This window comes from Heteronotia binoei, chromosome 10 (assembly GCF_032191835.1).
Source record: "Heteronotia binoei isolate CCM8104 ecotype False Entrance Well chromosome 10, APGP_CSIRO_Hbin_v1, whole genome shotgun sequence".
Classification (NCBI taxonomy): Eukaryota; Metazoa; Chordata; class Lepidosauria; order Squamata; family Gekkonidae; genus Heteronotia; species Heteronotia binoei.
In genome coordinates, this window is record NC_083232.1 from 70191145 (window position 1) to 70214138 (window position 22994).

The 22994-nt window shown below is 42.0% G+C and overlaps 1 protein-coding gene across 1 annotated transcript in view; it reads left to right on the top strand.

The window, feature by feature from the left end:
• The window catches only part of LOC132577920 (collagen alpha-4(VI) chain-like), a 41622-nt gene that overhangs the window by 17582 nt on the left and 1046 nt on the right, over positions 1-22994 (top strand). Inside the window, exons 2-7 of the mRNA XM_060247710.1 lie at positions 2577-3185; positions 7156-7728; positions 10418-11023; positions 13855-14466; positions 16165-16716; positions 21470-22027. Of these exons, the coding sequence (XP_060103693.1) occupies positions 2577-3185; positions 7156-7728; positions 10418-11023; positions 13855-14466; positions 16165-16716; positions 21470-22027 (3510 nt within the window). The remainder of the gene's footprint in view (positions 1-2576; positions 3186-7155; positions 7729-10417; positions 11024-13854; positions 14467-16164; positions 16717-21469; positions 22028-22994) is intronic.

A 22994-nucleotide genomic window follows, 5' to 3' on the forward strand; every position in this document is an offset into this window, starting at 1 on the left:
ACCTGTGGAGCTTCTGAAATGCACAAACCTTGCTTGCTTCCAATTGTGTTCCAGTGGTTTCACATCTGGCTGTTGGATTAGAATGTCATTAATAAACATTTTATCTTTGGGAGGTAGATTCTGATCATTTGGCTCCCTATAAACAATTTTAACCTTTGTCTGAAGGGCTTCATTAGTCATGTTAGAAGTAAACATGCTGTTTCCTTTCTATTAATTGCGGTAAATATTTGCTGTAAACATTGTGTTCACCAGCTGGCCTGCTACTGCCAAAAGACCAAAAGCAGATCTTAATGATTCTACTGCCTGGTTACATAAAAAAAATGAATATTCTTTGATTCTTCTTCTTTTATAAGATAGTTATTTGTGCATATTTGATGACTGCTGTAGCATCTGATTACTTGCATATGTGAATAGATGATACCTTATCCCATTTATCCAAAGGTTTCTAATTCCTTAGACCTTCTATTGTAATAATTCAGAGGGTTTTTTGACCCTGCTGTTTACAGTTTTTCTTTATAACCTCATAGATAGTTGTAGTCCTATTTAACTTTTCCTGGGAGTAAGCACCATTAAAATGATGAAATTTATTTTCAAGTAAATATGTGTGGAGCTTCACTGTAAGGTCCATAGAGCAGACACACACTACATACATCTTAAAAAGAAAGATGTAGACTATAAAAGTGAATAATATAATAAAAATGTAATCTTTAATATTTCCACAAGACTCCTATCTCCGTCCCCTCCCTCCCCAGTGTTCTGTGGATTCCCTTCTGAACAGCATAGAGAACTTGAAACTTTTGGATAAATCTGACAGGGAGCATGTATTTCAGTACATCCAATGGGTGCTTGTTGTTTCTAAATATTTTATTTTATTTTATTGTCTAGGGATGGACAACTGGAACCGTGTTTTAATTCTTGTGTTTTTGACCACATTGTGCCCCATTGATGCCCAAATCACTGGTAATGAAGCATTCATATTATTTTGGTATTCAGTAAGATCAGTGACACAATTCCTGTTGCCTTTTAATAGAAATAGCAGTAGACATTGACTGTAGCTCACCTGCCACTGGAGTCAATAATAAAACTGTCTTTGATTTGAATTGATAACTCATTGTATTTTTTCCCCTCAGAAGGAACTTGTATATCTAATATTGTTAACAGTTTCACCTGATGACTTTCTGATACTATGCAGCAGTTAAAGGTAGAGGAGCACCACCAAATAACAGAATAGCAGCCCTAGATTTGGTTTGCTTTCTCCTTGCTCATGTATATGTTCCCATACTTCCATTGTACCATGAAAGGCAACATAGTAACTCTGTATAGAATTAAACCCAAAGAAAAGTTTCCCTAAAGAAACAGTAATAAAATACATGACATGCTGGTCTATGACCGTTTTTAATAAAGATTGATAGTAATAAAACAGACATGTCTGGAGGGCATTTTTATACAGGGTGGTGGTTTTAATGTCTGTGAAGAATTTTAGGCAATTTAAAAACAATGCATTGTTTATTGGATGGATTATACTTGTTTTTATGACTTCATTCTCTAATGTTGTAATCCAGTTTATTGACTGTATTATACTGATTTTTACTGCATTATTTTCTGCCATAATCTACCATCAGCTTCAACAAGAAAGGCAGACTGAAATAGATGAATAAATAAAGGTTTCTTGAGATAATATTATTCTGCCAGTTCAAATGAATGGACAAACACAAATACCACCCTGTTGTGTTCTGTAAATTATGGTAGTATTTAGGATATAGTTTCACTGAAAACTGCTAGGGCAGCTAAGCTATTGAGAGAAAAATCTTTACGTTTGAGCTTTCTTGAATGTGAGTTTATTAATTTATTGAAGTATTTATATCCTGCCATTCTTTTGTGGCTCAAAATAGCTCACAATTCCAATTCCAAAGTATAATAAACTCCAATTAACCACCTTCCCCAAGAAAACAACTACACATTATGTTCCATTAACAGCCTTAGCAATTAAAATGGCCTCACACTACCTCCTGAAACCTTCTAATGGCATCTCCCCTACCTATCCAGGGAGCCCATTCCAGATTCCCTATAGAGAAAGAACAGGTTCTTTTAGACACCATATGGGCCACCTTAAGTAGGAAAACAACCAGAAGACTGCAGTTGTAGCATGGGGACATATGGAAAGAACAGTCCTTCAGATATGTGGATCATCAGATATGTGGATCATGCTTGTGAGTTTGCTTTGCAACCCTGCCCCCCTCCATTCCTGACACTGTAATTAGATAACAAAGTATAACACCCTGTTGCCAACAGTGGAGCAAGGCATGAAGGAGACAGGCCTCTCTGCTATTTGTTCCCAGCCTGTAGCATTCTGAAAGATGCTGCTTCTGAACATGTTAGCTAGTATGGCTAATGTAAGTTTTTAAAGCTCTATCCACCATGAATTAAGCTTTTTTGGGGGAAATCCATCTAAGTAATTAGTGTCTGCCATATCCATAAGTCTATAACTCGTGTAATGTAGCACTTTGTTCTGCTTGTCCTGAGATTGCTTACTACCTTTATTAAGAATGGAAGAATGTGTTAATGTGTGTTTTCAGTCTGCAGGAAGGTTTCTGTTGCAGACCTTGTATTCCTGGTGGATGGATCATGGAGTATAACTGAGAAAAACTTCAAAATCATTCAAGACTTCTTGTACACCCTGGTTGATAACTTTGACACTGGGGAAGATAAAGTCCAGATTGGTCTGATTCAATACAGCAGTCAACCCCACAATGAGTTCTTCTTGAACACTTACCGACGCAAAGAGGACATCTTGCACAGTATACAGAACTTGCGTTACAAAGGCGGGGGTACAAAAACAGGGGAGAGTTTGCAGTTTATGCTGGACACTCAGTTCCAGGAAATGGCTGGGAGTCGACACAACGAAGGCATCCCCCAGATTGCAGTGGTGATAACAGATGGGCAAGCTCAGGATAATATCCGAGAACCAGCAGAGGCAGTCAAGAATGCAGGCATCACGCTTTACGCCATAGGCATCAAAGAAGCTGTTTTATCAGAGCTTCAGGAAATTGCTAGTGACCCAGATGACATGCATGTCTACAATGTGGCAGATTTTGCTGCTCTTCAGGGCATCTCCCAAAGCATACTTCAGGTGCTTTGTACTACAGCAGAGGAAGCTTCTCGACAAATCAATCAGGTTTCTCCAGGTAAATCTGCAAGGGATTGAGGGAAATGGTCTTCTGCCTGCCTGCTTAGAGGCAAGCTGATAGATTACAAAATCTGAGTTCATTGACCATTTACCTATTCTCTGTCACCTTAATCCATAGTCAGAGGAGGGAATCTGTTGCAGTGTTATAACTCCTAGGTTGGATGCATACTAAATTTTCCACTAATGGAAGGCATTTCCATTACCATAATGGAACTTTCCTGCCTCTTTCTCCTTCTACAGCCCATTGATCTCACTGAAATGCTGCTTCTGGGGGGCAGAGGACCCCCTGGAACAGAATGAGGAGCAAAGCAGGCGTCTGCAGCAGGAAGGGAGAATTGACAGGAATTATACCTCCCTTTCCGTTAGTGGAAAATTTGGTCTGGATCCAATCCCTTGTCTCCCAAACGTAATAATCTGATGTGAGCTGAATTACCAATAAGGGTATTTTCATACCTGCCACTGGAAATGTCTTAGTTTTGGTTGTCACTCTTGTGAATGTCAATAGCACATCACAGAAGTGGAAGAGATTCAGACTAAATCAAATGTACCTTTTGGAAGAACCTTCTGAAAAAAATGCTCTTGGATTTATTAAATTGAAAACAAACCACATGGAACGATGCAGAAATATCCATTTGCAGGATTGATGTATGAATCCTCTTGTTCCTGCATCTTTCCTTGAAAACCCATATGAATTATCTATGGTGCCACCAGTGACATTCCAAAAGCATTTCCATGGAGCATTTCCTGCAGCAGTCAATAAGATTTGGAGCTAGATTTGCATTGTTGGCACAAAGAAATGATTTGAAGTCCGTAGCATCTGGTACAAGACCAAAAACAAAAATTGTGTTGCTCTATATATGAAATAAATCACATGTGCTCTATTCAACTATTCAATTTTATATCTATCCATGTATACTCAGTACAAATACTCAGCGCAAATACAAATCAAGAGATAATCCCGTGAGCTGATTTGCTGAATAGAACAGTTTGTGGTCTTAACCAAAATAGTCTTCTAAGTAGCCCAGTTGTGTAATATACAATGTTACTTGCAAGTAAAACTAGTTATCCTTCACTGTAGCCAACTGGTGAATGTGGTGCACATGGTCAAAGTTGCGGCAGCTGAACCGGTTTCGATCTGAAGATCTTCTTCAGCCAAAGGCTACATGTGCTAATAATAAAACATACATTCAGTGAGTGCTACATACTCCCAAATTCCAACTCAATAAATCAAAAAGCTTACCCCAGTCAGTAGTATTATATTATACAAGGCTCCAATCCAAGCAGAAGTCGACTGCAATCCAAAATACTCTATGGATTTATTTATTTATTTATCAGATTTATATCCCATCCTCCTCCAACAGGCTCAGGGCGGCTCAGGATGGTAAAGCTTCTCCTAACAAGCCACAATACATCAATAGACTTTATAGACAAAACAACTGACTGATTACATACACCTGTAGGTCCAAACTAAGACCACTTAAAGGGGTAATACTCAGGTACTCAGATGGAATACAATCATACTCATAATAGATAGGTAAGCCTAAATTAAACTTGGTTACAAAAAGGAGAACAATTTCATATTGTGATTAAGTCCCTGCAGGGCAAGAGTCCTATGTGTGTCAATCCAGTAGCACTCTCTCCGCAATAATGATTTATGAACAACTGCATGTACATATGGGTGCAATTCAAACTTCTCCAACACCAGGAAGCTAAAATCACTAGAAGAATGTTTGTGTAGCACAAAGTGCTACGTAAGGAGAGCATCATAATTTAAAGTCCTAATTAGTGAACGGTGCTCTAATGCTCTAATGGAGAGCCAACATACAATTTATAACATGCACATTTTATCAGATATGTAATTTTTTTTAGTTGCACATGTCCATCTTGTTAATTTCTTTCTTTAAAAAGGTAACATAAGTTCATCCATCTCCCATACTCACATATAGAACAGGCCCCACACTGGAAATGCCTCTCAAACTTGACTCCTGTATCTTTGAATGCACCATAATATCTGACTAAATCAGGATATTTCTTATGTTCTTAGTTCTTCATAATCCAATAAAGGGTAAATGCTCACAACCCAGAATGTCCCTAACCAAGAACCAATATCTAGAAATAATCCTCCTAATTTGAGCCAACATATGATTATAATCAAATGCACACATAAAATTATCATTTTGGGCCACAATTTGTCCTTAAGTAAACCTTGTCTATTGGTTTGTCAAGCATGGTGAAGGGCTCCTTTGACCACTTCCTTTGAAAATGATCTGACATTCTAGCCACTTGAGTCTCAAAGTGCTCTCTATGTGTAAAATTTCTGAGTATACGTAGAAATTGCCCATAGGGCAAATTAAGGCATAAATGTCTGGGATGATGTGAATCAAACCTCAATTATGATTTTTTTGTTAACAGTTTTCACAAAGGGTCTCACTACTAATGTATTGTCCTCAGTTCTAAAAACTTCTGTATCCAAGTAAGTAATGGCACTGTGGTCCATTGGACTAGTGAACTTAACAGACAGATGAATTGTATTATCCACATAATGAATCCCTCAATCTTATCACAGTTTCTATAAATCAGAAAGATGTCATTAATAAATCTCTTATAGAATACAATATTCTGAAAATAGGGAGTAATATCTCTATTACAAATGAAGTCCTCCTCTAGTTTGGCCATAAACAAATTGGCCGAACTAGGCACAAAAGTGCCCCCCATGGTCATGCCCCTTATTTGTAAATAAAAATCCTCCTTAAAGCGAAAATAATTCTTTTCCAGAAATAGGTCTACCAGTTCTAAAAGAAAAAAAATGTGTGGGGCAATTGCTCTTGTCTCTTCTCTAAAGTTTCTTGGATACAATATCTCACCTCCTTGTGAGGTATATTAGTATAAAGTGAGTGGTGACACTATATCTAACATGACTAGAGTGCTAATGGCCAGGATAGGTGCCTTCAGTCTTAAGGGGCTGCCACCAGGACATCCTACAGAATGCTGGCGATCATAGTCGGAAGTCAATACCGCCTATATTGGATTGAAACAGTGCTAGAATGGTTTTAAAATTGATAAGTAAATTATGTTTTTATATGTTTTATTGAATTGAATTGTTTTTATGATGTTGTAAGCCGCCCTGAGTCCGCTTGCGGAGAGGGCGGGATATAAATGTGAAGTAATAAATAAATAAAATAAATAATTAATTATGAAGTCTTTGGTGTCGTTCAAAAAAGCAGGAATCTCCTTCACAGCTAAAAATCTATGTATTTAGAAAGGAGTTCTAATACGGAATTAAAACTGGAGACAGTAGGTCATCCCAGATGGGGCTGTCCCAATTTGTGCATCTTGAACAGGGTATAAAAAAATGGGTACCCAAGGAAACTTACTCATTAGGCCATATAATCTGTGATGTGTCCCACTAATAAGGTATCTCTTACCATAATTTTAATCAGACCCAAAACATGATTTGTAGGGTCATAATGTATCCTCATATAAAATGACTGCTGTGATATTTGCCTCATAATCTTTTTTAGGTAGTCTGCCATATCCTGTATTATAAGGGCTTCCCCTTATCTGCTTCTTTTATTATGATGTTTTTTATCATTTGCCAGATTTTTGAGTAACAAAAAATAAACTCTGGACAAATTATGTCTGCTTTTTAAAATTGCTCTTTTCCAGTAATTCCACATCCTTTATGACTAATTTTTCATATCTGTATAACAGGATCAGTATAATTAGGCATAAATGCTTGTTTGGGCTTAATAATTATAATTTGTTCCAAACAAGAGTAGATCTATTCAAATTGTTTAGAATGTTAACATTGAAAAAAATATTGGAAGGGTGACAAAAGAATAGACGGGAAAGAGTTTAAGCACAAATCAATGTTTATGCCTATCAGTCTTATCAGTTTATGCCTTTATCAGCCTAAATCAGTTTATGCCTTATCAGCCTTTCCCATTTTTGCTTCTTTTTTCATTTAGTGTGCAGAAAAGCCACTGTGGCTGATATTGTATTCCTGGTGGACAGTTCAAGCAGCATTGAGAAGTATTTTCAGAAGGTGAAAGACTTCCTCACTGTCCTGATCTCCAGTCTTGATGTTGGCAGTGACAGGGTTAGAATTGGCCTGGCCCAGTACAGCCGTAAAACTTTCAAGGAGTTTCTTCTAAATCAGTATTCTCTGAAAAGTGATATTCTGGAACATATACAGAATTTGACTTTGCGCGGTGGAAGTACTCACACAGGTGCTGCGTTAGATTTCATCAGGACTGAATACTTCACTAAATCCACTGGAAGCAGAATGCAGGAAAACATCCCCCAGGTACTCATTCTCATCACAGATGGAAAATCTAATGATGAATTCAAAGTACCAGCCAGCAAACTGAGGGCAAGAGGAATCTCTGTATATGCGGTGGGAACTGGTGCCCGGGCTACTGATCGGCTTCAGGAAATTGCCAGCAGGCCTTCTGATAAGTTTTTGTTCAATATTGACAGTTCAGATCTCACTAGAACTTTTCTCCAAGCCATGTGCTTTGAAGTGGAGAGACAAATTAAAGGTAAGTGGAATTGTTGTACATGTTGACATTTTGGCAGCCACATAGATGCTTTATCAGTTATTTAAATTTACCATGAGACCATGAAGAGTTACATTTAGTGTTAGCCATGGTGATTTCTATGATTTATTTATTTGATTTGATTTATATCCCACCCTTCCCGCAAATAGGCTCAGGGAGGGTAACATCAGATGTCACAAAAACATTAAAAACCAGTTAACACAATAAATACTTAAAAACAGCTAAAAGATGGAAAAATATGCATTACATTATAGCCCTAGTAGCTGGATAGATGGTAAATATGGTCAGTGTTGGAAAATACCTGGAGACTTTGGGAGTGGAGCCGGGAGAGAACAGGATTTGGGGAGGGGAGGGGCCTCAGCATGGTACAATGCCATAAATCCTACCCTTCAAAGCAGCCATTTTCTTAAGGGGAGCTGATCTCTGCCAGCTGGAGATCAGGTGTAAAAGAAGAAGATCTCCAGACACCACTTGGAGGCTGAAAACCCTAAAAAATGAGTCACAGCAAGACAATAATAATGTCACTCTGCATGGGCAAATGCAAGAGGCAGCTTTTAGCAGGGAGGCCAGATGATTGAGCATCTGCCACCTCAGCCAAAGGCCTGGTGGAACAGCTCTGTTTTACAGGCCCCGTGAAACAATAATAGGTCCCACAGGGCCCTAATCTTATGAACGATTCATAAATAACACAGGGAGATAATTTTCAGGAAGTAGATTAAATATAACCTCAAGGTGAATCAGCTACCCTAATTGTATGGTAGGGGGTGGGGGGAGGCTGCAGAATGCAGAGAAAAGTGGCTCTAGAACCATTTCCCCTTAAGACACTGTTACTGATAAAGTAGTAAACAATGTCCAGGTGTACAGCTATTAAACACTTACAGTTTATGCTGTGTAAACAGACACCCCCCCCCCCCCCGGATAGAAATCTACTGCAAAAATTACACATCTTGCCATTGAGGGTAGCTCATGTAACATGTTAGGGTAAACAAAAATGTCCCATGAGTTTCCTCCGCCCCCGAAACACTGCCCCAAGAGACCCTTTTAAGGTGCTCTGGAGAGATATAGCCCTTCATGACAATGTGATGATCCTTTTCATCCACAGAGAGAGAGGTTCTTAGGGTAGAAAAATACCTTAAGGTACAAAAAAAGTTAGAAATTAGTATTTTAAGATGTCTTTTAAAATTCATGTAAGTTTATATTATTCTAATATCTTAGTTCCAAAGCATAGTTTTGTTGTTTCAAATCATTGGAATTTGGCAAGGGGTAGAAATAAACCCCAAACTTGATATGCTTAAGTCTTTTTTCCAGAGGACCAACTGAGGGTTGAAAGTTATTTGCCTTAATTAAAATGTAATTTGTTGTCAATTCAATTATATTGCTCATCTGTTTCTGTAGCCTTAGTAGGTGATGTTGTTTTCTTCCATCAGTCCTTTGTGATAATTATTATTTCAATTTTACAGGTGACTAATTGAGGTTATCAGATAGCAGGACTGGATCGAGGGGGGGCAGAGGGGGTGCTTGCCCCAGGCGCCACCAGAGGGGGGGGCGCCAAATTGGGTGTGGAGTCCATTTTAGTCTATTGGCCCATAAGATAGAATGGGCCCACAGGGGGTGTCATTTTTTAATTTTGCCTCCCCTCAAAAAACATGCAGAGCCAGTCCTGTCAGATAGAGACTGAACCACAAGGGGACTAGGGAGTACATAGCAGAGAATTCAAAGGAACTAGTGTGTTGTGGCTATAAACTACAACATTATTGAGATAAAGTACAATAGCAATTGCTGTTTTTTTAAAAATAAAATTAAAACCCCCAGCCCAGTGTTATGGTTACAGAAGCAGGAAAGGTAGAGAAAACAGCAACAGATGGAGGAAACTACCAGTGTAGGCATTCCTTTCCCAGTGTGAATGTCTGTGGTTGTTTTCGCACTGACCTTATTCCGGAGCGACGTCCCTCTTCACCACGCAGCGTCTGCGCGGATTTCGCACTAATTGCTCCGCAGAACCCGGAAGAGCCGCAAAGTCCCGCGGCTTTTGCATTGCAAATGTAAACCGCCAAAAACCAGTTTACATTTGCGACGCAGAAGCCGCGGGACTTTGCGGCTCTTCCGGGTTCTGTGGAGCAATTAGTGCGAAATCCGCGCAGACGCTGCGCGGTGAAGAGGGACGTCGCTCCGGAATAAGGTCAGTGCGAAAATGACCTGTGTGTTCACCGGAGCAATGACAGGAAAATGGAGAACCCTTGCTCTGGATGCAACCAAAGTCTGTCAGATTGCTAAACTGTGAAAGCCAATAGCTGACATCTGACTGACCACTACTGGGAATTGGCTAATAAACTAGAGGGACCCTTAGTCTGATCCTGTTTGCCTCCCCTCAGGTTCTTGCAGCTGGCCAGCCTGTGGTGATGGTCCAGCTCTCCAAAGGACTTTAACTGCATTTTAGGTATAAATTCTCATCCAAAAGCTATTTTCATCATTCACTGATAGTATGTTGAACAATCATTGTATTGTCAGAAATTCAAACGGAATATGAGAATCATTTGATGCATTTCAGCAATACTGTTTGTACAGTGTGTCAATAACAATACTTTCAGTGAACACACACACACACATACAAAAGAACAGTAGATTTTACAATATTTTTAAAACAGAGAATCTGTAATCTCTTTTTCTCCAGATTCATTAAAGCAGAATGGTGATGTCGTTTTCCTTGTGGGCTCCTCCGATGTAATGAAATCTTCTACCTTTGAAGAAATAAAAACGTTCATTGCCAAAATTGTTGAATCCCTGGATGTTGGGGTCAACAAATACAGAATTGGCTTTGCACAATACAATGAAGATGGGCAGGTAGAATTTCTGCTGAAAACATATGAGAATGAGAACGATGTTCTCCATCACATCCAGGGAAGTGTTCAATTCCAGGGAGGCCCTTTGCAAACTGGGAGTGCCTTGAGATTTCTGCGTGATGCTTATTTTACTGAAGAAGCTGGGAGTCGATTGAACCAAGGAATACCTCAATATATTGTAGTGGTCACCTCAGAGAAATCTGAAGATGATGTCACAGAAGCTGCTCAGGAGCTGAAAGAAACAGGCATAAACATCATAACTGTTGGAGTCTTAAATTCTGACAGGGAAGAACTGCATACAGTTGCTACCTCTCCCTGGGTTTTCCAAGTGCATGATGAACAGAGCGTTATTCAATTTCACAAGAATGTAAAGGATATTTTGGCTGGACCAGCTCAGAAAGAGTTCAAGGATGCTCTAGCTGCAGAGGCTCCAGAAGGTATAGTTGTGTCTATAGATGAGAGAACTACATGGTAGAGACCAAATTCATGCACACCTCTTCCTCCGCAGATAGTATAAATGTGTGAGGAACAGAAATGTGTATCAGGTTGAGCACATGAAGCTGCCTGAATTAAAATGCTGATCCATCAACGTCAGTAGTGTCTGCTCTGATTGGCAGCAACTCTTCAGGGCAAGAGTGATCTTAGTTTATGAGCAATACTCTCTCTAAGCTGTGGAGTCTCATGAGCAAAAATTCTACTTTGTGAGCTACTGGCATTAAAATTGTGAGCTACTGCATAAATTAGTTTGCTCTGGGGCCATTTTTCCTGAGCTAAGTCAAAAATGTGTGAGCCGGAGGCTAAAAAATTGTGAGCTAGCTCACACTAACTCAGCTTAGAGGGAACATTGTTTATGAGCACTGCTGGATGAGAGCCTTCAACCAGCCACAGCCCCATTCCTACTGCAAACTCCTGCATCTATCACCATTGTTACCTGGCTGGTCTAGGACTTGGGCACCTGGCTTCTGGGGCTGGTGATGGCTCCCACTAGCCTCACATAGGGTGAAGACCATTCAGTGCTGGGTCTCAGTGTGTGTAGGGACAATGATTCTGGAGCCCTATCCTGGCCTTTTGCCCAAGGCCTCAAAATCATTAGGACTGCCCCTACTCCAGGGTCTCAGGCAGAAGTTGTTCACATCACCCTCTCTCTGCTGCCAGTCAAAGTAGACAATATTAAGTCTGATTCAGTATAGGGAAGCCTCCTGTGTCGGGTTTACACAGTTTAAATAGTCTAATGGCCATGGGTTTATGACTACTGTGGGTCTCAATAAAAACTGGTGTATCTGACGATTTCTCTAGCTTCTTGAGATGTTTTATGTATGTGACAACCAAGGTTGCTGCAGATCATAAAAAATAAGAATGTAAGAAGAACCCTGTTGAATCATATCAGTGGTCCATTTAGTACAGCAGCCTTTCTCATACAGTGGGCAACTAATTACTCTGGAGGGCCAACCACAGTCATATAGGCCAAGGCCTTCCTCTGATGTTGCCCCCTGGAGTTGGCATTCAGAGGTTTACTGCCTCTGTACTTAGAGGTTCTGTTTAGTCACCAATCCATGACTCGTAGTCACTGATAGACCTATTCTCCATGCTAATCCCCTTTTAAAGCTGTCTAAGCTTGTGGTCATACTACATCCTCTGGCAATGAATCCCACATTTAAGTCACTCATTGGCTGATTTCGCACTGACCTTTTACTGGCGCGACCACCCTCCTCACGCCAGCGGATCTGCAGGGATTTCGCACCAGAAGCGCCGGCGCAGCCAAAAGAGCCGGCAACTTCCGTCGCGAAACCCGCTCAAACGGAAACCGCCAAGAAGCAGGAAAACGTTTGAGCGGGTTTCGCGACGGAAGTAGCCGGCTCTTTTGGCTGCGCCGGCGCTTCTGGTGCGAAATCCCTGCAGATCCACCGGCGTGAGGAGGGTGGTCGCGCCAGTAAAAGGTCAGTGCGAAAACGCCCATTGTATAAAATAGTATTTTCTTTTGTCTGTTCTGAATCTACTGCCATTAGCTTCATTGGATACCCTTGAGTTCTATTATTTTGGGAGAGGGAGAATTTTTTTTTCTTTGTCAAGTCTCTTCATGGTGTGCATCATTTTATAAGCCTCTTTCATGTCCTCCCTTAGTCATCTTTTTTCCAAACTGAAAAGTCCCAGACTCTTCAGCCTTTCTCATAGGAAAGGTACTTCAACCCTCTAGTCATTTTGGTTGCCTTCTTGGCTGACAACAAATGGCCGGCTCAGGGTGGCATCAAGCCTCCTCAGAAGAGAGCCTCCCGCTGGCACTTGGAAGAGGTACAGGCTGCGGGAGCCACAGGAAGCATCTGGAGCGCTCACCTGCCTGTCCCTGGCTCCCCAGGCGCTTCCCAGCCTTCCAGGGGGATGGCAGGCAGATATGTGCATGTGGATGTGCTTTTTTGATCTGCCTGCCGTCCGGCCCCACGGGCGGCTTAAAACGCCCATCTATTATCACCCATAATGTACTTTTCCCAGCTCCGCAGTATCCTTTTTGAGATACAGTGATCAGAACTGCACATACTCTTCCAAATGAGGGCCACTATTTCTTGGGGGCTACCCTTAAATTTTGAAGAGGGGCTATTATCAATATAATCAAGATGGATGCAGTTCACACACGACAAAGACCTCCTAATATATGTACACTTTGTGTTCCTGTACATTCACAAAGGGAAGATTACAGCTCTGACCAGGACCCTGCACCTTGCCTGCTATGTAACAGGCCTATAGCAATGTTTTGAAAATGTTCAGGAGGAGCAGATTGGGCTGCAGAAGTAGTAATGCACTCTAGATCCCTACCCTTCAGATTAATTCCTGTACATCATTCATTGACACCAATCTTATCTAAATTGTCCCCTTCAGGTTTTATTTTCTAATCTGTTCCTTCCCATTACGTTATCCCAAATTGTCCTGTAAATATCCGCTGCCCATATCTGGAGTGCCCTGGAGTGATAAAACCCCTCTGGTTGTCCGTTCTCTCTGTTGTTCTGGAAAGATTGGCCATACCTAAGAAATTAAGGATGGGAGGCCTCTTGACCGTATGACTCTCTCCACCAACTCTTCTTCCACCAGAGAAAGACTGCATTCAACAAGGAAAAGTCTTCTCCATAATAAAAGTCATTCTCTGTTGGAGGAAGTCTTTTTCTCTTGAATTGCTCGATTGGAGGAAGTCTTTCTCCCAAGCAAAAGAGAGTAATAGGATCCACATTTGCAGGATTTAACACATTATTTTTCTACCTTCTCTTGCATTTGTTCGCAGATTGTTCCAGTGCATCTCTAGCGGACATTGCATTCCTTGTGGATGAATCCAGTCGGGTCGGTGAAGAGAATTTCCAGTTGACCAAGGCTTTTCTACTCAGGATTGTTAATGCTCTGGTCATTGGTCCAAATAACGTACAAGTTGCCTTGGTACTTTACAGTGATGAGCCAAGATTAGAATTCACTCTGGATGCATTTGAAGACAAATCAGAGGTCCTGAACTATCTGAAAAAGTTGCCATACCATGGTGGGCAACCGTATACTGGTGCTGCTATAGACTTCCTGAGAAAGGAGGTTTTCACTAAGGAGGCAGGTAGCAGGAGGGATCAAGGAGTACAGCAGTTGGCTGTGGTGATCACTGATGGCTACTCATTAGATAAATTCATTGAACCAGCATTCAATCTTCGTCATAGTGATGTTACTGTGTATGCTGTGGGCATCCAAAACATCTCAGAGAGCTATTTGCTTCGTCAAATTGCAACTCATCCCTCAAGGAAACATGTCATCAACATGAAGCAACCAGACATTGAATGGAAGATAAAGAAACGGCTTTGTAATGAGATTGTGGAACAAGCATTTGTAATCCCAGTGATGACCCGTAGCCTGAAAGGAGGTAAAGGATTTATGCCACTGTTACTCCCAGAATATCATTTAAACAAACTTGTGTAAACTCCAGCTGATGACTACCAGATGACCCAGTGGGTTGAATCAGTGATTTTCTTATACTTTGTGAGCAGTCACCTCCATCAGTATACATAGATCATCCTTCCCATTTCATCCTTACAACAACCCTGAGAGCCAGTTATCTGGGAGAACTGAATTTGATTCCCCACTCCTCCACTTGCAGCTGCTGGAATGGCCTTGGGTCAGCCATAGCTCTTGCAGAGCTGTGCTTGAAAGGGCAGCTGCTCTGTAAGAGCTCTCTCAGCCCTGCCCACCTTACAGGGTGTCTGTTGTGGGGGAAGAAGATAAAGGAGATTGTAAGCCACTCTGAGGCTCTGTTTCAGAGAGAAGGACAGGATATAAATCTATGGTCTTCTTCTTCCTATCAGATAGGTTAGGCTGAGAGAGTGTGATTGGCCAGAGGTCAGTCAGTGAGCTTTGTGGCGGTGCAGTGAGTTTGTCCAAACCTCTGACTACAACACCACATTAGTTTTCGTAGCATGTAGCCATGACCTATGTGTTACACTGAATTTTGTACTGAATCCTTATAAAACAGGAGGAGGATGGGGCCCATATAAAGGATACCACAGATGGGCAGAAGAGGAGGGGAATGTTGAATCCTTCTGCTGCCCATGTTTTCCCCCAAGAAACTGTTTCCAGATGTTTTTCTTCTGATAAGGCATCAAGACTGGAGGTAGCTCCCTCTGGAAGGAAACTGCCTAGGAAGAAATGGTTTCAAGCAGGAAAGTGAGGGGGGGGGGGATGAAGAATTTACCACCCCTTCTGCATCCCTTACTGTACAATGAGCAGGAGTGGCATTCTAGCAGGAGCTCCTTTGCATATTAGGCCACACACCTGATGTAGCCAATCCTCCAAGAGCCTTGTAAGCTACATCAGTAAGTGTGGCCTGATATGCAAATGAACTCCTGCTAGAATTCCACCCCTGACAATAAATATATTTTCTTCCCACACACTCACACTAGTCTGGACTTAACCCAAGTTGCTAAATCTACACAGTCCTGTTACACCTTTCTAAGTAGATTTCTCGTATTCACCCACTGTTTGTTGTTGTCTTGGAAATGTAAGTAATTATATTAAATCTTCTATCTAACAGCAATTCCCTTTTTTGGGTTGACTTTAAGCATTTGTTTTCTGTGTTGCAATAAATGAATATTGTTCTACCATTCACTTCTTGTTTCCCATGTTATTAGGAAGCTAATAACATAGGAAACCTGTTAAAGGGACAAAAGTTTTCCTCTGATCTCGACAAGCTGGTTTTTTTACTATCTGATACTGACCTGTTCGTAATCTACAGAGCGTCGCTCTTTACCCTAGCTGCAAAAAAAGTTAGGGCCAGGATTGCCATTTCAGTAAATAAATCTTATGACTAACTGGTTTTATTTCAGGTGTTCATAATTCTATCATATATTAACATTTGTGATTAATTAGGTTTCCTATGGTTGAGCCTAATGGTAATTGCATTTCTGTAATTCAATATTACTTGCTTTTATATCTTATCTTGTAACTGATTTCTTTTTATGATGCTTTTAGTCTTTTTTAATCATTAAGTTCTTAATTTTCTATTGCGATGGCCTTTGGCTATAAACAATAAATATTTCTTTTCTCTCTCTTACTCCTATGTTATTAGGCTGCCAGCAGACTGAGGAAGCAGATATTTATTTCCTGATTGATGGATCAGGCAGCATCTTTCCAAAGCACTTCAGAGCCATGAAGACTTTCATGAATGAAATGGTCGATATGTTTCAAGTTGGCCCCAATAGGGTTCGGTTTGGAGTTGTTCAATATGAAAGTTCTCCAAAACTGGAGTTCACAATCAGCAAGTACGAAATGAAGGCAAAACTAAAGAAAGCCATCGACGCGATCCAGCAACTGGGCGGTGGTACTAACACAGGAATGGCTTTAAAAGACATGAAGAAGAGGTTTAAGGAGGCTGCCAGGAACCGTGTTCCAAAGTACCTCATCCTTATTACAGATGGTGAATCCGAAGATGAGGTGATTGAACCAGCAGCAGAACTGCGAAAGGAAGGGATTGAGATATATGCTATTGGTGTCAGGAATGCTAGCAAAGAACAACTGGATCAGATAACTGGAAAGAAAAACCAGACTTTTTTGGTGAACGAGTTTGATTCCCTGCAACGCATCAAACTTGATGTGGTGCGGGAGATCTGTTCTCCTAAAGGTAAGGTGTTTTCTTTAAAGGACTTTGAGGCTCTGTCATAGCAAACATCCTAACACCTCCATAATCAAATGTCATTTGGCATTAATTGGCATTAATTTCTAGACAAGTAAGTCAAGGGAAGTCAAGGGAAGAAACAGCTGGCCTCATAAACATGACCATTTGGGGAAGTAGTTACAACATGTGTAAACCATCTTGTGGTGTAATACCTCCCTTGGTACATTTGCTGTGTGACTGCAGCAGGAAGGTTTCAAACATGATTCTCCAAGGTGAATTTAAAAATCCTGATAACATATTTTAAAAAAAAGACTCCGGGATTGTTTTATTGAGAAAGGGATTGAGGTCCATGACCATCTGTTGATGAAGTAGATGGCACTCTGCCCTGCCCTGCTGTTTTCTCAAAGAACCACCACTCCTGTTGAGGAAAACTCGTGTGCACCAATAATTTTTTTCCCTAATGAGGGTAAAAGCTGCATACAGAAGATTGTTTCCAGTGATAAAATAGCAGAAGAAAGGGCACAATTCTTTTTCTTGGGGTAAGTTAGGCAGAGAGTGTATGACTGGCCCAAGGTCACCCAGCCAGCTTCCATGGCAGAGTGAAAATTTGAACCTGGCTCTCCCAGATCCTAGTCTTGACCCTCTTGTACCATGCTACCAAAACTATTCTACCAGTGTTTGGCACTACGAAGGTGTACAACTGAAAACCGTGGGCATTATAAGGCAGGGGTGGAGAAGCTTTTTTCTGCCAAGAGCCATAGGGATATTTATAACAACATTTGGGGGCCATAAAAAATTATCAGTTTAAAAAACTGTTCCGTCGAGGGAGAATAATTCGGGCCTGCAAAATTAAGGCAAATAATTGTTTTTCTATTTGAAGTCATGTGGGGAGAGCCTAATATGGCATGCGTGCGTGCACAAATAATGGCCCGCCACCCTAGGCAAATGCCTAGGTCCAGGGCTTTTTTGTAGAAAAAGCCCAGCAGGAACTCAGTAGTATATTAGACCACACCCCCTAATATGCTAATATGAGTCACACACTCATTAGCACATTAGGTCACACCATCTGGGATAATCAAGTGCAAACTGAACTGTGACAGTAACTTTTCCAGGCCCTGCAGCAATTCTGGCCGCCCAGCCAGGCCCCAGAGAGGCTGCTGCACAGTACATCTAGGCCCTGTGATCCCTGCCTGGCCCTGGGGAGGCTGCTGCACAGTGTGGCTGGGCCCATGGTCCTCGCTGGCCAATCAGGCCCCAGGGAGGCTGCCACATGGTTCGGTTCAGTCCAGCAATCCTCAAGGGCCACACCAAGTGACCTTGAGGGCCGTATATGGCCCTTGGGATGGAGGTTCCACACCCTTGCTGTAAGGTTTCTGAACCAAAGTTTTCATGCCCCCACATGATCGATATATAGTCTGGTTTCGAATGTCCTTGATCTTCAGCTGTTATTCATGAGAGAGCATTATCCGCTGTGCCTGTAACTTTGATTCCAAATAAGATAAATTTTTGCATGTCAAAGTAAAAGAATTTGATATGCCCTTCAATGTCCATGTTTAAAATATTATATTGGATGCACCACCAGGATGCTCAAGACCAAGGCGCTTGAACACTTTTGAGCAATTAAGAGGGGGGTCAGTGAGGTCCCCCTGTTAAGCCACTATCAAAAATGTGGACATAAACCTGAACAACTAAAGGCAGTAGCATTGTGTATGATTTAAAAACATCCATAGCAGAGTTGATGCCACAGAAACTTTGTTAAGACAAGAGGCTAGGTTTATCCATAAATATGGTATTTTAGAACCACTAGGAAAATCCAGCAAAAGATTTTTTTAAATAAGAAAAATCAAGGTTAGCCTCAAGCATTTGTAAATAGTAAAGGTCCCTTTAGGGAGCCCCATGGTGCAGAGTGGTAAGCCGCAGAACTACAGTTCAAGCTCTCTGTTCTCAACCTGAGTTTGATTCCGGCAGAAGCTGGGTTCAGGTAGTCGGCTCAAGGTTGACTCAGCCTTCCTTCCTTCTGAGGTTGGTAAAATGAGTACCCAGCTTGCTGGAGGTAAAGTGTAGATGACTGGGTAAGGCAATGGCAAACCACCCCATAAAAAGTCTGTCAAGAAGACGTCTTGATGTGACGTCCCCCATGGATCTGTAATGACTGGTGCTAGCACAGGGGACTACCTTTACCTTTAAAAGTCCCTTTAAGACAGACAAATAGCATCAGAGATGCATTCTATTTCAACACTGCGGCAGTAGTTTCAGCAAGAATTCCATGCCTAGGAATAGGATAATATAATAATAATAATAATAATGTTTTATTTATATCCCGCCCTCCCCGCTGAGGCAGGCTCAGGGCGGCTAACAACATATCAATACAATAAATTATACAATAGGTATTAAAAACAGCATTTAACCTTAAAAACATTCCTGTTAAAATTAAACATTAAATATTTCTGGTGCTATTCCATCAGTAGATATGATGGCGGATCTCATTTAAGGCGAATCCATCAAGCGTTTAGTCAGGCAAAGACCATCCTAAAAAGGATGGTCTTGCAGGCCCTGCGGAACTGTTCAAGGCTCCGCAGGGCCCGCACTTCTTCCGGGAGCTGGTTCCATAGGTGTGGTGCCACAATAGAGAAGGCTCGTATATAGGTGTTCTGTAGTTTTGCCTCCTTCGGCCCAGGGATAGTCAGTTGGTTCTTCCCTGCTGACCTCAGTGCTCTCTGGGGCTCATATGGGGAGAGACGGTCCCTCAGGTAGGCAGGTCCTCGACCATATAGGGCTTTAAAGGTAATAACCAGCACTTTGTAATGAACCCTGTATGCAATTGGCAGCCAGTGCAGTCCGCGCAGCCCCGGCTGTATGTGCTCCCACTTTGGGAGCCCTAATAGTAGCCTAGCCGCCACGTTATATGCTTTCCCCCTTATACCTCCACAACAAAAGGATCAAGAAAGGATTGTCAGTAAAGAAACTGAAGGTTTATGCTGTTCCATTTAAATAATTTTCTCCCTTGCATTCTGAGTAGTGAATTTCTGATAGTGCAAGTTGGGGCTCATTGTACGTATGTTTCATATGCTTGTTAGTTTTGGCATTAAAGTTACAGGCACAGGGAATAATGCTCTCACATGAATAACGGCTGAAGATCAAGGGCATTCAAAACCGGACTATATATTAATCACTGGCCAGCCACAGTTATTAGTTTAGTTTATTAGATTTATTGATTTCAAAGTCCCGGAATGCTATCATGGAGAGACTGTTTCATTGAGCTACATTTTGGACCTTGGAGACTTGATTTTGGCTTGTGGGTATTGGATGCATGTAAGTTATTGTAGTGGCTTTACTGTTGTATACATTGTATGTATATCTTCATGAGCTTATAATTATGGTGTATTTTCATGAAAGTTTAAAAGATTCCTGATGCACTGTGGTTGGGGATTTCTTGTTATATTAATACCAACCCCCAGTGGTCCCATAGTTGATATTGTTATAACCTCCAGGTGAGGGCTGGAGATCCCCTGGAATTACAGCTGCTTTCCAGACGACATAGATCACTATTATTTATCTATTTTATATGCAACATTTATTCTGTTTTCCCTAGAGAAATGACTGCTTTGAAAGTGGACTGTATGGCATTCTAACCTACTAAGGTCTCTCCCCTCCATAACTCCACCCTCAAATCTCCATCTATTTTCAGATCTGGAGTTGACAACTCTATTCAGAGTTAGGGCTGCACCAAATGGAAGGAAATAGTAGGATATGGCCATATTTTTTAAACAGTGAGAAGTAAGAAATGCAATTATTTGACCGGGGGGCGGGGTCATGAAACAGGACAAAGAGCAGGGTGTTGGCTATATAGGCATGGGGCAGTCTGCCCACTAAGCTGTTGCCTAGGTGCCATGGGTGCAGAGACACCAGTGGGCATCCCCATGACACCCCAGGCCTTGTAATCTGACATATCTAGTCACTTGGTGTGCATGTATGCCCACTGGCTAGCCAGTGGTTTGGGACACATATGGAGCACGGGGGAGGGGTGCCCAGCCCAGCAAGGAAGTGCCTGGCTTGGCCAGTTTAGGGTACCCCAAGCCCTTGGACTGTCTCTGTATATAGGCGTTTCCCACACAGGGATGGGTTTTTGTGAGTTCTCTGTTGCTGCTGTGGCTGCCAATATAGTGCAGCAGCAATGGGTTTTCCATGTGACAGGCTTCCCCACATTTCCCCTTACCTCAGTCTGCCAGCAACTTCCATCCCTGACCTGGCAGCAGCTATATTCTCCCCCCCCCCCCCGGTCTTTTTGTCATTTCTTTTTTAAAAAAGACAATTTGATCTCACTATTATGTTATATCAATCTGTCTATCAAATCAGCTAAATCCCCAACTTTCATTTTTAAAAAGTAAATTGCTAGCCCTTTTCACTTCATAGATATGCTTTTCCCCTTATATCTCCACAACAAAAGGATCTAGAGAGTTTTTTTAAAAAAATGAGAACTGGGAATTCAGAGAATCTGATACACAGATCAATACAATGTTATAAGAATATGATATTAATTTGCTATTTAAAATAAAAATTCCCCCTAGTAGCAGGCAGGGAATAGCCATCAGGAAAATCTCTGTTGGCTCTATAGAGATTTAGAAGAAGATGATATTGGATTTATATCCCGCCCTCCACTCTGAAGCCTGTATTTGTCCACTGCTATGATTTTAGTATTTAGGGAGGAAATATTTACCAAATTTACTTAACACACTTTTTGTTTTAAAAAAAATTTCAGCATGTCAGGACTCAAAAGCTGACATTATTTTCCTAATTGACACCTCCGAAAGTATGGATGAGCTTCAGTTTGACCTGACAAAGGACTTCATCATCAGGATTATAAACCAATCTGATATCGGTGCTGATAAAGTTCAGATTGGAGTGATCAAGTACAGCTCCGAAACAAAAGTCGAATTCCCTCTCAACAGGCACAGGAACAAAGATGACCTGAAGTCTGCAGTATCTGCAATGGAGCAGATATTGGAGGGAACCTGTACAGGGAAAGCTCTAAGCAATACTACTGTTTACTTTGACCAAACTGAGGGAGGACGACCAGAAGTCAAGCAGCACCTCATAGTGGTCACAGATGGAAAATCTAATGATAAAGTGGAGGAACCTGCTAAAAGACTCAGAGAAAAAGGCATCATCATCCATGCTGTTGGAATAGTCAAAGCGGTCTACTCCCAGCTTAAAGAAATTGCTGGAACACCAGGTCGAGTGCTTATCGAGGACAGCTATGAATCCCTTCCTTATTTGGAAAAGACAATACTCTTTCACATTTGTAACCCCGAGGCGCGTAAGTATCATCAACTCTTGATTGAGACCCAGTGGAAAGAAAAACAAGGTTCCTGTATCTCCAGTAGTTTCAAAGAAGAGGGAATTTTGGCTGATGATGCTTCTCTTGACAAGATCCCATCCTCATAACATCTGTTAAAAGCTCGACAGCCATGATATGCCCAATTGTTTAGGCACTTTTCTGTCCGTGTTTTGAAAAGAGGCTGTTTATCATTTAGCACTGGGATCAAAGGGATATCTTGGTGATGGAAGAGTTTTAAAACTCTGGTCACCTTTGGAGTTGCCACCAGCATCTGAGGCTAGATGGATGGCAGCAGGGCTTTTTTTGTAGTAGCGACTTCTTTGCATATTAAGCCACACACTCAGGGCCGGCCCTCCCGTTAGGCAAACTAGGTAGTTGCCTAGAGCGCTGAGAGGCGGGGGCAGAAAATTGGGCTCTTGCCCCCCCTCCGGTGCCCCAGGCAAGCGCTTAGCTAGCCTCCTTCCCCCCCTCTGGGCCACTGCCCCCCCGGCGCTCCGTCCCACGTGCCCCCCGCAACACTCCACTGGCCTGCTTGACATGGCTAAAAGCGGCGGGTGCCCTACTCACACTCTCCCTTCCCCCTGCTTGTTGCTGGCTAAAAGTAAGCTTTGCCGGCTTCGCAGCTCACGCCTGCGCGTTAAAGCGAGACGCAAAGCCGGCAAAACTTACTTTTAGCTGGTGATGAGTAGGGCGCCGCCGCTTTTAGCCACGTTGGTCAGGCCAGCAGAGCGCTGGGGGGGGGGTTCGGGGGTGGGCAGGGTGCTGTAACGTGGTGTTAGAGCCGGTTCTGGCATTGATATATGGGGAAGGGAGGGAGGGAGGGGGCGCGGAGGGGAGGGGGCGCGGAGCTAAAGGGGGGAAGCTGTGGGGGGTGCTTTGGGGGGGGGCGCCAGGCAGCAAGTCTGCCTAGGGCGCCCCAAGGCATCGGGCCAGCCCTGTACACACC